This window comes from Lissotriton helveticus, chromosome 12 (genome assembly GCF_964261635.1).
Source record: "Lissotriton helveticus chromosome 12, aLisHel1.1, whole genome shotgun sequence".
Taxonomy (NCBI): Eukaryota; Metazoa; Chordata; class Amphibia; order Caudata; family Salamandridae; genus Lissotriton; species Lissotriton helveticus.
The window spans coordinates 33,194,024-33,210,364 of NC_136073.1; the positions used below are offsets into that span (position 1 = coordinate 33,194,024).

General features: G+C 53.7%; 1 protein-coding gene across 2 annotated transcripts in view; it reads left to right on the forward strand.

Annotated features, from left to right (window-relative positions):
- Positions 1-9,911, forward strand: part of SRRT (serrate, RNA effector molecule) — a 157,730-nt gene extending 147,819 nt beyond the window's left edge. For both annotated transcript variants that reach the window (XM_078669832.1, XM_078669833.1), the window contains exons 19-20: positions 8,824-8,911; positions 9,603-9,911. In XM_078669832.1, the coding sequence (XP_078525958.1) occupies positions 8,824-8,911; positions 9,603-9,678 (164 nt within the window). In that variant the 3' untranslated portion in view covers positions 9,679-9,911. The remainder of the gene's footprint in view (positions 1-8,823; positions 8,912-9,602) is intronic.
- The last annotated feature ends 6,430 nt before the right edge of the window (positions 9,912-16,341 follow it).

The window sequence follows — 16,341 nt, forward strand, 5'->3', positions numbered from 1 at the left end:
CAACAAGGTCAGCAGGAAAATTAGTAAGCATGAGAGATGGATCCCCTCTCACCCAGGACCACCCCTACGGTGTCCTGAACTGAAGTGACCCCCTTCTTTGAAAATCCTTTATATTGTTTGTGAGGATTTTAGCCAATCGGTTTAGGGGTATGCACACTCCCCAAAGGGAGCAGACCTACAATGGTTGTAGTCACCGTAATGGTAAGTAGCTCATTGGCTACTACCTTCCAGCCCCTGCAACTCCCATAAATTGAGTATTAAGGGGCACCCCTTAACCTTAATCCGTAATTCTTGACAACCTACAAATGAAGAGGAAGAACAAGAGCCGTTCAGCATAGGAAGACTAAAGACAATCACTGACTTGGCCCCAGCCATACCTGCCTGTCTGTAGCCTCCGATCCTCCCACAGACCATGAGCTTCCAAAAGCTACTGGAGGGGCGGCTGCCTTCAATTCCTGAAAACAGTGGCCCTGTTCTCCAAGAAAGGCCTCTGACCTGCAGAACCGCAAAACCTCGCTTCCAGATCCACTACTGCATCTGACGCCTCCAGCCAGAGTCAAAGTGGCCCACCGGTCCCAGCGATCCAGAGCCCAGCCTGGGCTGACCATCCTGGTCACCACGACAGCGCCTGCAGCCTTAACACAAAGGAGCCCCAAATCCGCGAGCAGCTCCGGTAAGGGTTTTCTGACCTCAAAAGGCACCCCCTGCACACACAGCCCACGGACCTTGGGTAGCCAGACTGATGATGCCCAAGTGACCCCCAGGCACCGGTTTCCTTTGTCCTAGTCCGAGCCTGCTGGCTTTGTTTGAGAGCCTGACGCTGTGTTGGCATTCTGCATCCTGCTGCCCCTGTGCCGCTGTGGGTGTATATTTGGTGCTGCCTCATGCCCCCGTGTTTCTGTTAACACCCATAGGTTGGCCTCCAAAGTATTGATCTACTGCATTGAAGAGTATTGCCAGTGTGAAAACTATACTTACCTGCAACTAAGCGTTTTTGTTTCTAGTAATTAAAGTAGCAAAGTAAAAGTTATACACCATTGGTCTACTTTAGCCTCTGTAAAGCCTCTGGGGATCCAATGGGGTCTGCACACTATACCTTACTTTGGTATAGTTTATACAGAGCCTGCGAGTCCAGGATATTCAGGCTATGATACCCATATTTCAGCCTGCATCCTGTGTTTCGGAGAGATTGACTGAGGCTGCTGGGCCTCATGGCTTCTCGCATCCTGCTAGTGACACATGCCCACTAACATATGCAGGCTCTGCAGTGGAATCTTAAGCTTTAGTGGGCGCAGCATCAGGGGAATCTCTCTAACATGGTCCCGATCTCGGAGGGAATGGCAAAAGATCTGCCTTGGTGGCTAACAGACCTTGATTGGGTCAGCTGCTGACTCCTCTCCCTTCCCCAGCCAGCTCTGACTAGTGACAAATGTGTCACTTCTGGGATGGGGCAACCATCTGGGAAAGGTGAGGTTCAGAAGTTTCTAGTGGGATCCCGAATCTACAACAACATGCTGGAGCTCCGAGTGATCAACTGACATTGAAAGCCTGTCTAACCTTCATCAAGGGAAGGCTAGTACAAGTGTCCACTGACAATACCAACAATATGTGGTACTGTAACTAACAGGGTGGGGTGAGGTAGTAGACCATTTGTCAAGAAGCTCTGCGCCTCTGGGAATAGCTGGAACAGCAGGGCATATCCCTAGTGGTTAAACACCCCCGGGCTCTGAACGGAAGAGCAGACGAGCTCAGCCGTCAATGTCTAGCAGATCACAAAAGGCGTCTCCAGCTGGAGGTGGCGCAAGGTATCTTTCAACATTGAGGAGAGCCGTGGTTAGATCGGTTTGCCTCGGTCGAACATGTAATGTCAGCAGTTTTGTGTGCTCGCTTGTTGATACATTTAGTCTTGTGTGGAGCTCTGGCTTCCTGTACGCTTTTGCGGCCATATTACTCCTGCCCAGAGTTCTTAAGAAGATCAAAAACAACCCGGTCCATATCCTCTTTGGCTCTGGATTGGGCACGGAAAGTCTGGTATCCCGAGCTTTTGAGCATGCCAATCGATCCTCCGATCAGGGTGACCCTTCGGGAGGATCTACTGTAACAGCAGCAGGGTAGGATTCTCCACCCAAACCTGTCCACTTTTTTGCACAGCGATTGAGCAGTGACGGATGACCACTTTCACCCTACCTCCCAAAGTCTGCCATGCTATCTTGCCAGCCAGGCGTCCCTTGACCAAAGGGGTATACGTCTGCCATTGGAAGAAATATGTGGCGTGGTTTACAGAAAAACATGTCGATCCCCTTTCTGCCCCACTTTCTGAAGTTTTGCTCTTCATTCTTTCCCTTGCCCAGCAGGGCTCTGCTCAGGGCACTCTCAGGGGCTATCTGTGCTCATTCTTCCTTCTTGCGGCTGCCTGACCAAACCGCTTTGTTCAAGTCCCCTATTGTTCATAGGTTCTTAAAAGGTCTTGTTCATCTCGTCCCTCCGTCTCCATTCATTATGCCTCGGTAGGACATTAACTTGGTTCTGACATTTTTAGTATGTGCTCCTTTTGAGCCGCTACACAATTGCCGTCAGGCTTCTCACATTGAAAACAGCCTTCCTTGTCCGAATTACATCTGCCCGCTGAGTGAGTGGCTGTAGGCGGTCTGTGCTGCCTTACATTTCTGTCAGTCCTGACAAACTGATGCTTCGTAGATGGGCCTCCTTTCTGCCAAAAAGGGTCACCCCATTTCATGTAGGCCAATCACCTTGCCTACATTCTATGCTCTTCCACATCCCTCTAAAGAAAAGGAGTGACTCCACCGCTTGGACCCAAAAAGAGTGTGGTTGTTCTACCTTGATCACACATGAGAGTTCCAGGAGGAGGATCAACTCTTCATGGGGTATGCTGGTGCACAAAAAGGTCGGGTGGTGCAGAAATGACCCGTCTTTATATGGGTCATGTTCTGCATCAAAATCTGCTATGCGCTGGCCATGAAGCAACTTCCTGAATGCTTGCGAGCTCATGCCAGCAGAACTAAAGATGCGACCACTGCGTTAGCACGCTGAGTTGACCACTGCGTTAGCACGCAGAATTCTGATCCTGGACATCTGCCAGGCTACAATGTGGGTATCTCTACGCACGTTTACCAAACGTTACTGTCTGGACAGTCTGGTCTGTAGGGATGGGCACTTTGCCCGTTCGGTCCTGCAATAATTCTTTGTTAGACATTGGTCCGCAGACCCAACCTCGGAGAGGTATTGCTTGAGTATCTATTCAGAGGTAAGGGATCTGCGGCTAGAAGTGTCTATTAGATGAACAAGTAACTTATCTTCGATAACACCTTATCTGACAGATTTTTTTTTCTTCAAGCCGCAGATTCTGTACTGACCTACCCATCCTCCCTGCAAACTGATTTCTATGGACCGGGCTGACCCACTTTCAGGGCCCTAGCTTTTCACTCCGGAGATCAGTGCACTTCATGGCTCCACGCTTCTGGCATGGAACGTCATGGAAAGAAACTGATGTCAGTGCGCCTGTATAGGTACCGTCTGTCACGTCTGGCGCTGATGATGCATGTGGAGCCGACCAACACTACCTAAAGGCTTGCAGGGGTGCTGCTCATGAAAAATCTTTCGGCTCCAGCCTGGTGTCTGGGTACTGTTGGAAATGGGATCCCTGGCTGGCCAGGGCTTTCGCCAAAGTCAGTCAGAGACCACCACTCCCAAGTCAGGGCAAGGGAGTTACACGCCAAGATAACCCCTACTCACCCTCTAGGTAACGTGGCGCGAGCAGCAAGGCTAAACTTGGAGGCGATGTAAGTTAAGTATTTGCGCACGCACCCCAGCAACAACAACCAAAGGCCCACCACAAAGGAAACTCCACACAAGGTTATATAAAAATAGCCTTTGTATTACACCAAAACACATTAGATAAAACACACTTTACAATGTGCCAGAGGCACGGGCAGAATTTACAGGGGATATTTACAAGACAGGGCCACCTGGACCACTGTCAGGAATCAGCACTTTTAGAAGTAACAATACAATACTTGTAGGCCTAGAACTTAGAACATAGCCTATCAGACAGTACCTTCCGTCCTGGTTGCACGGGATAATGCGAGTGACCTCCTTAGTAAGCTTGAGCGGGCGACCCAGCGAAGCGGCGCGGCTCAGGGTAGAGCGGCGCTGCTCGAGGCTTGGACGGGCTGCCGGCACAGTACAAGCGTTTCTCTGGGGCGACCAATGTGTGCGGCTCAGAAGAGGAGGGGGAGGCAGGATGCGGGCGACCCAGCGAAGCGGCGCGGCTCAGGGGAGAGCGGCGCTGCTCGAGGCTTGGACGGGCTGCCGGCACGAGCTGCCGAGGGGAACGAGCGAGGCACACTTCAGCGAGGCCCCAGGGGCCCAGGGAGATCAGACAAGTCCCATCAATTTGGCAGGGAAGGCACCATAGAGTCCACTGGTCCTGGGACTCTGGTCAGGGGGCAAGCTCAGTATCAAGCCCTTGGGATCACTTATAACAGAAGATCACTGTAACACAAAATAGGACACAACCAGTAATCACTGGTAACCAGGACCTCACTAGCACCACCTGTACTAGGGAGAAAACAACCACTTACACATCACAATACCTGTAGGGGTGGAAGCACATAACACATGATGCAATGCATAACATTCATTCAGAGGTGTAAGGGAGGAAAACACATGATGCATCACAATACATTCAGAGGTGTAAAAACAATATCAATTGCGCCAAACTCCCACAGGTCACCACCTGTGACTGTCCATGTGTCCCAATGTCAGGGCCTAAACGTGGCAGTTGCCCACAAAGTGCTGGGCAACTGGGTAGCACAATGATGGGGCCAACGCTGGAGCCTCGCAGGCTCTGAATAAACAAATTGCACCCCTCTGAGCCTCTCAGGGCTCTCAACAAAAGGATGTAGCCTCATTGGGCGGTGGGGTCCCTCACGGGGGACCCGGGAACACTGGGGGTGCCCTGGGCCTCTCTAGGCTGCAGGCACAATTGCGGGCATCGTTGGAGTCCCCCTCCTGGGGACTCGAGAACAAAGGAATGCACCCTTGAGCCTCGTGGGCTCTTAAAACAATGGAGGTGCCTTAAGGAGCCTCTCAGGCTCTGATCCAATATGCCCCCATGAGCCTCTCCTGGGCTCAAAAAGCAGAATGGCACCTCAGAGCCTCTCGGGCTCGTGGCTCAAGGTGGGGGGTTAGGCAGAGTCCCTCTCGGGGGACTCGGACATCACTTGAGGCCTCACGGGCCTCCTAACGCAACCGGGCTCGCTCTCAAGGGGAGGGGCGGGCCCCGACACCCCTCCTCCCCGGTAATACACTCACCGGGTTTTTGGACGCGCCGGTCTCTGCCTCACCCGGTCCCCCATCTCGGGACCGGGCCTCGATATGGAGCCTTCGTGGCTCCTGGACAAATCAGTATCCGGGGCTCCCTCCTGGTCACGGGAGCCCCGCAACGCTCGCACCACTGCCTGCTTCCGCCTCGCTCCCCGGCGGGGGCGGGACAGGGGAATCTCCTCGGGCCGGCAGCCAATCACGGCGCGGCCTGGGGAAATCGTCACTAGGGAATCCCGGGCCGGCAGCCAATCACGGCGCGGCCCCGGGAAGGCATCATCAGGAGGCTCGGCCGGCTGGACCAATCCCAGCGCGGCCTAGGGATGACGCTGCAGCTTCTCCTTCTCGACCCGGTGAGCACACGGGGCAATGCCGGGTGGGCACCGGCTTGTTTAAAATCAAAAGTACAACGGGCAAAATACGGGCGGCCAATGAGCGGGGTGGCACCCGCGCCGCTCGGTCACCTCACGGGGTGAAAGGATGCCGGGTGGGCACCGGCTGGGCACCCAAAGCGCTAGCAGCGCTAGCAGCGCTAGCCACGAAGAGAAGGCGCTCCCAAGCGCCGCAGGACAAAATAAAGCGCTCTTAAGCGCTAGTCACGGGATTCCAGCGCTCCCAGCGCTGAAGGGCAGAAATACAGCGCTTCCAGCGCTATAAGCAGAATAAAGCGCTCCCAAGCGCTAGGAAGGAAGATACAGCAACAAAGTCCTTCAGTAGTCCAGCATCCTAGCAGTCCAGGGGCTGGGCAGGGCTCAGGGAGGCAAGCCTTCCCCTGAGCCCAAGCAGCAGCACGCCCATGGCAAGATTCAAGTTGGGAACAAGAACATTTTCATGGGGTCACAGCCCCTCTTTTATACACCTTTCTCTTTGTCTTTAGGTGCAGGGTGGGGGCAGAACCAGTCGCAGCTGGTCTGGGAGTACTGTTGATGGCCCAACCACCCATTCTATTCACAGGCAGGGCTAGGGTCATCAGTCACACCACAGGGGGGCGGAGCCAGCATTGTGTGGGGAAAACCCAGCCCATCCAGGACACAGGTACACTCCTCCCACACATCACTCATGCTAATCTCCCACTCACCACCGGGGCAGACCCACACAGACTTCCTGGAGCCTGGCATCCCAGCCAGCTCCAGCCGATCACACGCCAGCACCCTCACAGCACACGTACAGCCATGTCTAGAAGTGGCCCTTCCCCACTAGACACATACAAGCCACACATACCGTTGCGCAGCATTCACTCCCACGAGTTCACACATACCAAACTTGACCATGCACACCTCACGCATCAGGAACTACCAGGGACACAGACATTCCCCATGCATTCCTATGGGAGGGCAGGCCAATCTCACACACGCACTCAGGGAGAGCACGCACTTTACACTGCGCCACAGTGTCAAAGTGCGCAAAGACCAGAAATCACTATAATTTCAAGGCAAAAAGTTCAGGGGTGAACCTGCCACAAGGGCCAAGTCCAACAGGTACATTCAAAGGTAAGGATTCTGCGGCTAGATCTAGTCTCTACCTGATGAGGCACTACCGAGGGCAAGTAACTTGTTCTTTAAAACACAGAACTAAATATGTAAAGGTAAGAAACCTTCACCACTGAATAAACAACCTAGAATTTTAGTAGTGCAAACATGATTTGCGAACACTCCCATATTTTTTTTTCTCTGTTCAAAGCCTACTATGCAGTATCTGGTTTACAGCATTTGTATGTTTAAGCCACAAGGCTGGTAAACATGAAATATCACCTCTTTAGGGATCAACTACTTGAGAGACAGCTGATCTGTGTAATTCAGAAAGCTGCTCACAGTAGTTCTGTCATTATTCTGAGGACAACAGGAATATATACCTGTCATTGCTTTTCACACCTGCACCTGTGATCCTGGCAACATTCCGTGGCTTTATGGGTTGGTTTTATGGTTGCTGATTAACTCCAGCACCGCAGTCACTGGCATGCAGCTACTACAATCCCATGATCTTCTGACAGGTCTCAAAGGGGTTTTACCTCCAGTAAATGTCGACATTGTAAGTGTTGCACTCTTGGAGGTAGAGGTCATTTGTTCTCTGAAATCCTGGTCCTAAGTGAATGCCAGTGTCTTAAGGACTAGAGTTGGAGAGGAAAACATTTTTGACTACCAGAAAGTGTTCCTTTAATTAGACGCGTGGGTGAAGATGGAATTTGTTTCCAAAGTGGTTGTCTAAACTGCACAGTTTCTCGTCATTTAGCACCATATTATTCTCGGTCAATGTCTTCATCTGGCAATAGTAGGCCTAAAAGTTAATAGCTTAGATGTTCCGTTCTGTGCAGTATTTGTTTACAGAAAAAAATGAATGTATGCTTTGAAGCATGTTAAGATATGAAAGGCTAATATTCTATTTCCCCAATGTTTGTATCATTTGCTTAGAAAAGGCTTAACCCAGTGCTTTTGTTGATGAAAGCCAGTTTAAACTCTTAAATAGTTTAAGTAATCGCCTTCATTTAAAACAAATCGTTTCCCTTGTAGCTATCTATTCTACCGGGAGTGCTGGTGACATTCAAGCATTCTCAGCTGATCTCCTTGTACTTAATTCAGTGGCATGTGGTGTGGGGAGAAAGCCACCTTAGCACAGTGTGCCCTGCGATTCATCGACTTTGAACCAGACAATTCACATGCATGTGTTTAACCCCAGGGTGGTGTATGTTTTGTAAGCATCCGTCACAGCCTACAAGTAAAGATGATTTTGTGGATATTTATCATATTCTTACTTTGTAAAACTTGAAATTTTTGGGTGGTCTTCCAGCTGGAATGCTTTTGGACAACCTCTTGAGGTGCCCATTCTCTCTGGGCAGATAGTGTTTCCATTGGGGTGTCATCATGGTTCCAATTAGGAGTCACTCCATGGTTTCAGCTGCTTCCATTGAGATGTGCACCAGTATTATCTGTTTATATTCATTTGTAAGAGCAGCCCTCTGTTGCATAACACAGTAACAAGCATCTGCTTTTCTCTGGGGGATGAACTTGCATCTTGACATTGCTGAGGCAGCTGCTTGGTCTCCTTCAAATATTATTTGAACTTAAAACAATTAGTCATGTCTGGTTTGAGGTGATCCTGTCTCCAGTTTAGTCTCAGGGTGTAGCATCCTTCTAGTATTCGTCAATCACAGAAACCACCCATATCGTGCAAGCGGCAGGGATGGCGGCTGGTGTCCAGCAGGCCCTCCCTACACTTCTCTGATTGAATACCTGCCCTGTCTTTTGCCTTGATTGTCATCCAGTAAAGCCTGCTCAGGTTGCCTTGGTATAGTTTTATCCAGTCACAAGCGCAGCTCTCTCCTTCTCTTTGAAATTGATAATACCAGAAGTTTAAGGTTATGGACATTGGCAACCATGACAAGTTAACAGCCAAGTTATTCAGTTTTCGGGGTGTGGGGTGTTTCAGAACCCACAGAAGTCGGAGACTCCTTCTAATGTTTTGCCTAATGCTTTTTTTCAACAGGTGGTGGCCCCTTTCCTCCAGCTCCTTATGCTGGAAGAGGCAACTATGATTTTCGGGGTCAGGGTTACCCAGGCAAACCCCGCAGCAGGTTTGTATTGCCTTTTTTTTTTTTTTAGTGCTCCCTTTTAACTCTGGGAAGCTGTTGACTACAATTGCAGCATGTGTAGATGTGTAGACATTGCTCACTCAGTTTCTCACAAGAATATGTCCTAGTGTTTGAACAGTGGTGGTCTGCTTCATTCTGCTTAAAGAGCTGCTCAAGGTATTGAAAGCTGTCGATCCAAGTGGCTACACTTGATAGGAGCCCCACAAAATAATCTTTCAGAGTTTTTGGTCTATAACTCATTCAGGACAGAGCCCAAGTGAAGTCTGCTTTATTAACCAGAGTCTGAAGGGATCTGTTGAACCTGGTCTTCCATTAAGGTTTCTGTTTTACATTTGTATTACGTTTGTTGATGACCATTTCTGAATACATCCATGCTTGCGTTCATGTCTGTGTATACTTGACAAGTGCTTTGTATTTCACTGAGGCACTCTCTTAGGCCCAAGAGAGTGCCTCAGCAGTCCCTTTTCTCCCCAACTCAAAGTCCTAATCTTCTACAAACTGATTTGAATTAATGGAGAAGACCATTACACAATTTCAGAAACATGTTAAGGAGAGTTGGGCCAGGGTTACAGTAGACCTTTGAGGCGGTACGGTGATAGTTCGGTGTTATCCAGATTCTGGCTGCTTATTTTACGGTCTAGTTTTAATGCCTACCCTTATGTTTTCTTAACAGGATGCTGAGAGGTGACCCCCGACATATTGTAGAATACAGAGACCTTGATGCCCCAGAAGATGTGGACTTCTTTTAAAAAGAACAGACATTAAATGTTTTAAAAACACTTCAGTCATTTTGGATCTGAGATCCAGCCGTTTTGCTTGCTGACCCATCCATCGTCACTGTCCATCCCTCAAACTCATTTGGCAGCTGCCGGTAGTCTTTACCCTGGTAAAAAGCATTCATGTTTTGTACATTTTTTTCTGCCTCTTTTGAGCTTGTTATAAATGTGACCTTTTTCCAATAAAACGTTTTACCAAACAGTAATTATTGACATCTGGCCTTTGTTGTTGCTGTCTGATTGGGTTGATAGGACATGGCTGGCGTAGAGGCCAGAATTAGGAAGCAGGTTTCATTGGTTTCCCATCAGCCGTGTAAGAATCTGAACCATTTAAAGCAAGGGTCTTCAACCAGTCGATCGCGAGCTACTGGTAGCTCGCCGAGGGGCCCGTAAGTAGCTTGCAATGGCATTTTTATTTTGTTGCCCTTTATAGTCTATCATTTTTTGGGCCTGTTTCTTAAGAGCCGGTGCCCGCCCTCACCCAAACCAGCTACTCTGATAGGCCTAAGCTTAGCTGGGGCAGGGTGGGGCGGGCTGAAAATGATGACGTTATTCGTATCCGAGTCATTGTAGCGCATACGCTCCCCTTGCCTTTAAGAGCCAGGGACCCGGCTTTTCATTGTGCGCAACGTGTGCCTGTGCGGAGCAGCAGAGGCCGAAAAGCTTGTTGGCGTGCAAGTGGTGTGGCACAGGCAGTATTGAAATGGTACCGCCCTATCGGTGCCCACACCACTTGCCTTTTCCAGTCTGACCTGAGTCTTTCGGTAGGTAAGCCCTGGCCTGAGTTAGTTGCTCTGCCCTGGCCACTAAATTAATTGCTGAATAATTGTTAGCCCCTGCCTTAGCCTTTCTCAGCACCAGGTGCCAGAAATATTCTTGTCCAGAGCCACTGTCAATAAAGAGAAGAGGGCGTGCTGTGGAGAGGATGAGAAGAGATTGATGACGCACTCATGAATTATATATATATTTTGTGCAATGAGTATGCACTCATGCCACTGCTGGCATCTGCAACCGGCAGACCTGATGGCTGCACATTTGAAGTGCAGCAGTGTAGGGAGCACACTGATGGTGCGAATGTGGGGCACAGGGAGGGGGTCACTCAAGCTGCACTTGAGGGGCTGGCACACATGATATCTGAAAGAAACAGGTTAGTATTAGATTCCTTACCTTAGAATATCCCCAGGCGTCAGTCTGGATCCGGAAACTTTTGCGTAGCAGTACCCCTGCGCGTCGGTAGGCGTCGTCTGCAGGCGTCCCCTGCGGCTCCGCGTCGTCGGCGTCGTGCGCCGTGATGACGTCGCTGGAGTATATAGACGCCGCCTCCGCGCGCTGACGTCAGTTCTTCTTTTTTCCGCGCCAGTTAGCGCAGATCCGAAGAGCAGTACTCCGGTCTTTTGACCAAGTTTTTTGTTAACTGATTGATCTTTACGGTGCCGGTAGGATGCCCGGTTTCAAGAGTTGTGACGAGTGCGACCGCATGATGTCGGTCACCGACCACCATCGACTCTGCCTCCGGTGTCTGGGCGCGGACCACGACGTGGAGTCCTGCGTCGACTGTCGGGCCTTGACTGGAAAAGCTAGGCGGGAGCGGTCCCGCAAGCTTCTCGAACTCCGGTTGTCGGCCCCGCGTCGAGAGCGGTCCCGGTCCGGTCGGAGGTCGAGGGAGCGGTCGAGGGAGCGGTCGCGGAGCCGCCATGGGCGCTCCGGGAGTCGCCACCATTCCTCCGGCTCGTCAGGTAAGCACAAGAAGTCGGGGCGTCGCCATCGCACCCCCGACTCCCCCCGACGCCCGCGGGCCGCGGCCGGGGGCTCGGGTGGCCCCACCCCCGCGGTCCCGCATGGGTCGCCGACGCCGTCTGCCCCACACCTGTCGGTCCCTGGGGAAGGCGCGTCGCGTGAGGAGATCGAGGCCTTCCTCATTGCTATGAGGGCGAGGTCTTCTCCGGCGGGGCCTTCGGCGCCTGCGGGCCCGCCGGTCCCGTCTGGGGGCCCGAGCGGTTCGGGTGCTCCTGCCCCGGCGCCGCCGGTGGCTCCGGCCCCGGCGCCGCTGGTTCCCTCTGGTTCGTCGCCGGCTGGTCTCCCGGCCTCTCCGGCGTCGGTTCCTGTGGGCCAGCCCATGGTACCGCCCCCGCGTGGTGCAGCGACTCCGCCGTCGGCTCCGGCCGGCGTCGGGTCCCCGGCACCGACGCCGCGCGGCGCCACCCCCCTTTCCTCCCCGACTCCGGACTCGGAGCCGGACCGGCGTCGGCCGACGCCGGACCCGACGCCGATGGGGCCTGTTGACCCCGATGTCTATATCGTCGACCCAGAATATGGGTATGACGAGGAGGAGTATGGAGAGGGTTGGGAGGGGTCTGAGGACCCTCTATCCCGTGCCTGCCAGTACGATGTGGACTGGGTAGGTGATCTGGGTGATGCCAGTGGCCTGGACGAGTCGCCCAACCCTGGGTTTGTCTCTCCGTCCCCTGTGGCGTCCGAGGCGGGTGCTGCCTATTCGGTGGTCCTGATGAGGGCTGCCAAGGCCTTACACCTTGAGCTCCCCGTCGCGAAGGTCAAACCGAATATCCTGACGGAAGTTTTTAAACCGCAGTCATGCCCCCAGGAGCCTCTGCTGCCGTTTAATGAGGCCCTGACGGATGTCCTTCTGGGCACCTGGTCCAGGCCCGCCTCTGGTGCGCCGGTTGACCGGAACGTTGCCAGGCGTCACCGTCCCTGCGCGGACGACCCTGCCTTCCTGTCCACCCATCCCTCCCCGGAGAGTCTGGTGATCCAGGCCTCCACTTCGCAGTCCGCATTTCCGTCGGCTCCGCCCGACCGGGAATCAAAGAGGTACGACCAATTCGGAAAGAAAGTGTTTTCCTCTTTGAGTGCTGGGCTGCGGTCTTGTAACACCGCGTGCCTCTTGGGCCGCTACACCCACTCCCTGTGGGATACGGTCGAGGAGTGTTTGCCGCAATGCCCCCAGGAAGTGCGGGACAAGCTCACCCGGGCCTTTGTTGAAGGCCGGGATGCGGCGCGGTACTCGATCCGTTGTGGTCTGGACACCACGGACTCACTGGGACGGGCCATGTCCACTACGGTGGCGATTCGTCGCCATGCCTGGCTGAGATCTGCCAACTTCTCACCAGACGTCCAAAATACGCTTATGGACATGCCATTTGATGGCAGTCGCCTATTTGGTGACAAAGCGGACCACGCGCTGGAGCGCTTCAAGGACTCCAGGGTCACGGCCAAGTCCTTGGGTCTCTCGACCCAGACCCAGCGCCAGCAGACGGGTTCGTTTCGGCCCTTTCGTGGCCAAGGGAGAGGAGGTCCCACACGTGCTGCCAGCCACGCGGCGCAGAGCGCTCCCCAGCGCGGTGGCGCCCGTGGTTTCCGCCGTGGTGGCGGTAGAGGCCAGCGTCGTGGTCAGTCCACGCCTCCCTCCGCTGCGGCATCCAAGCCTTCCTAGTCCGAGCTTTCGGGCTCACGTGACGCCAGTGGGTGGCAGGGTTCGCCATCACCACTCCCGCTGGCGCGCGATAACATCGGACAGGTGGGTGCTGCAGCTTGTCCGAAGGGGCTATGCCCTCCCCTTCGAGTCCACTCCTCCAGCCATGCCACCGCAGAACCACCGTGTGTCGGGGGACCACTTGACACTTCTGCAGGAGGAAGTTACGGCCCTCTTGGCCAAGGGGGCCATCGAGCGCGTTCCTGGGCCAGAAGTAGGGTGTGGTTGCTACTCCCACTACTTTCTGGTACCCAAGAAGGACAAGGGAGGCCTGCGTCCTATCTTGGATCTACGGAACGTCAACGGCTTCCTCCGGAAGGAGAAGTTCAAGATGTTGACTTTGGCTCAGGTCTTGGCTGCTCTAGACCCACAAGACTGGATGGTAGCGTTGGACTTGCAGGATGCGTACTTTCACATCCCCGTCCTGCCGGCCCACCGGCGTTACCTGCGGTTCACGGTAGGCCACGAGCATTTTCAGTTTATCGTGCTCCCATTCGGCCTTACCAGCGCCCCACGGGTGTTCACGAAAGTGATGGCGGTGGTCGCAGCTCATCTGCGCCGGTTAGGGGTTTCAGTCTTCCCCTACCTCGACGACTGGCTGTTGAAGGCGGGCTCGCCCCAGACAGTCGTCCACCACCTTCAGATGACGGCAGACCTCCTGCACGAGTTGGGGTTTTCCATCAATGTGCCGAAATCACACCTGTGTCCCTCTCAAAAGCTCCTTTTCATCGGAGCGGTTCTCGACTCGGCGCAGTTTCGGGTTTATCCCCCGGAACGGCGGGTCCGGGATATTCAGGCTCTGATTCCCATCTTTCAGCCGTTATCCCGGGTTTCGGTCAGGTTGACGCTGCGGCTTCTGGGGCTGATGGCCTCCTGCATCCTTCTGGTGCATCACGCCAGATGGCGGATGCGGGCTCTGCAGTGGGACCTGAAGTTTCAGTGGGCCCAGCATCAGGGCAACCTATCCGACCATGTCCTGATCTCGGAGGGCACTGCGAGACAGTTGCAGTGGTGGCTTACAGACCGCGATTGGGTCAGGGGCAGATCCCTCTCCCTTCCCCAGCCGGAGCACGTGGTTGTGACGGACGCGTCCCTCCAAGGCTGGGGTGGCCACTTGGGAGAGGCGGAGATCAGAGGCCTCTGGTCTCCGGCGGAGTCCCGGCTCCATATCAACATGTTGGAGCTGCGGGCGATTCGCCTGGCACTGAAGGCATTCCTCCCCTTTGTCAACGGGAGTGTAGTGCAGGTGTTCACGGACAACACCACCGCCATGTGGTACTGCAACAAACAGGGCGGTGTGGGGTCGTGGACCCTTTGCCAAGAGGCTCTGCGCCTCTGGCAATGGCTGGAACGTCAGGGCGTGACTCTGACGGTTCAACACCTGGCAGGTTCTCTGAACGCCAGGGCGGACGAACTCAGCCGTCGGTGCTCGGTGGATCACGAATGGCGTCTGAACTCGGATGTGGCGAGAGGCCTCTTTCAGCAATGGGGAGAGCCTTGGTTAGATCTATTCGCCACAGAAGAGAACGCGCAATGTCATCAGTTCTGCGCGTTGGAGTTTCCAAGACGGCACTCGCTCGGCGACGCCTTTCGGCGCGAGTGGAGTTGCGGTCTGTTGTACGCCTTTCCGCCTATACCACTTCTGCCCAGAGTGCTGAAGAAGATCAGGCGCGACCGGGCCCAAGTTATCCTTGTGGCTCCGGACTGGGCTCGAAGGTACTGGTATCCCGAGCTACTCAGCATGACAGTCGGTCCCTCGATCCGCCTGCCCCTTCAGGAGGACCTTCTGTCGCAGCAGCAGGGGACGGTCCTCCACCCGAACCTGTCCAGTCTCCACCTCCATGCGTGGAGATTGAGCGGCGACAGTTGAGGCCATTTGACTTGCCTCCTGAAGTCTGTGATGTCATTCTGGCAGCCAGGCGTCCCTCCACAAAGTCGGTATACGCCTGCCGGTGGAACAGATTTGTGGCATGGTGCACAGCAAAGGCTGTGGATCCCCTTTCTGCCCCTCTGTCTGAGGTTCTCCTCTTCCTCCTTTCCCTTGCCCAGCAGGGCTCTGCCCTGGGCACTATCAAGGGCTATCTTTCTGCCCTTTCCGCCTTCTTGAGGCTACCTGATCAGCCATCTTTGTTCAAGTCCCCTATTGTGTTAAGATTCTTAAAGGGCATCACGCACATGTATCCTCCAACTCCGTTCGTGATGCCTCAGTGGGACTTGAACCTGGTTTTGACTTTCCTGATGTGCGCTCCCTTTGAGCCCCTTCATTCCTGTCCTCTCCGTCTTCTCACCTTAAAGACGGCCTTCCTGGTAGCCATCACCTCTGCCAGGAGAGTGAGTGAGCTCCAGGCTCTTTCTATTCAACCTCCTTTCTTGTCTGTTCATCCTGATAAGGTGGTTCTTCGGACTAGACCTTCTTTCCTGCCCAAGGTAGTCTCTGCTTTTCACATTGGGCAGTCCATCACCTTGCCCTCCTTCTTCCCGCCTCCGCATCCTTCAAAGGATGAAGAGCGGCTCCATCGTCTGGACCCAAAACGTGCGCTTTCATTCTATATGGATCGCACACGCCAGTTCCGGGTGGATGACCAACTGTTTGTTGGCTACGTGGGTGAGAAGAAGGGAAGGGCGGTACAGAAACGGACCATCTCTCGGTGGGTCGTCCTGTGCATCAAAGCATGCTACTCTTTGGCTCGGAAGGAGCCTCCTGTTGGGCTGCGGGCCCATTCCACTCGGGCCACGGCGGCTACTACTGCCCTGGGCCGGGGAGTCCCTTTGCAGGACATTTGCCAGGCGGCCACGTGGGCCTCGCTGCACACCTTTGCGAGGCACTACTGCCTGGACAGTCAAGTCCGGAGGGATGGCTTCTTTGGCCGTTCGGTCCTCCAGGACTTTCTGGTGTAGGTTGTATTGGTTCGCAGACCCACCACCGGGGTTGGTATTGCTGGGGTATCTATTCTAAGGTAAGGAATCTAATACTAACCTGTTTCTTTCAGATGAACAAGTTACTTACCTTCGGTAACGATATATCTGTAAGAAACAGTAGTTAGTATTAGATTCCTTACCGCCCCGCCCGTCCTCCCCGTTCTGCGAACTGATACCTAGGGTTAAGGACATCCCTTTCAGGGCCCTAGTTTCAAATGGCACCAGTG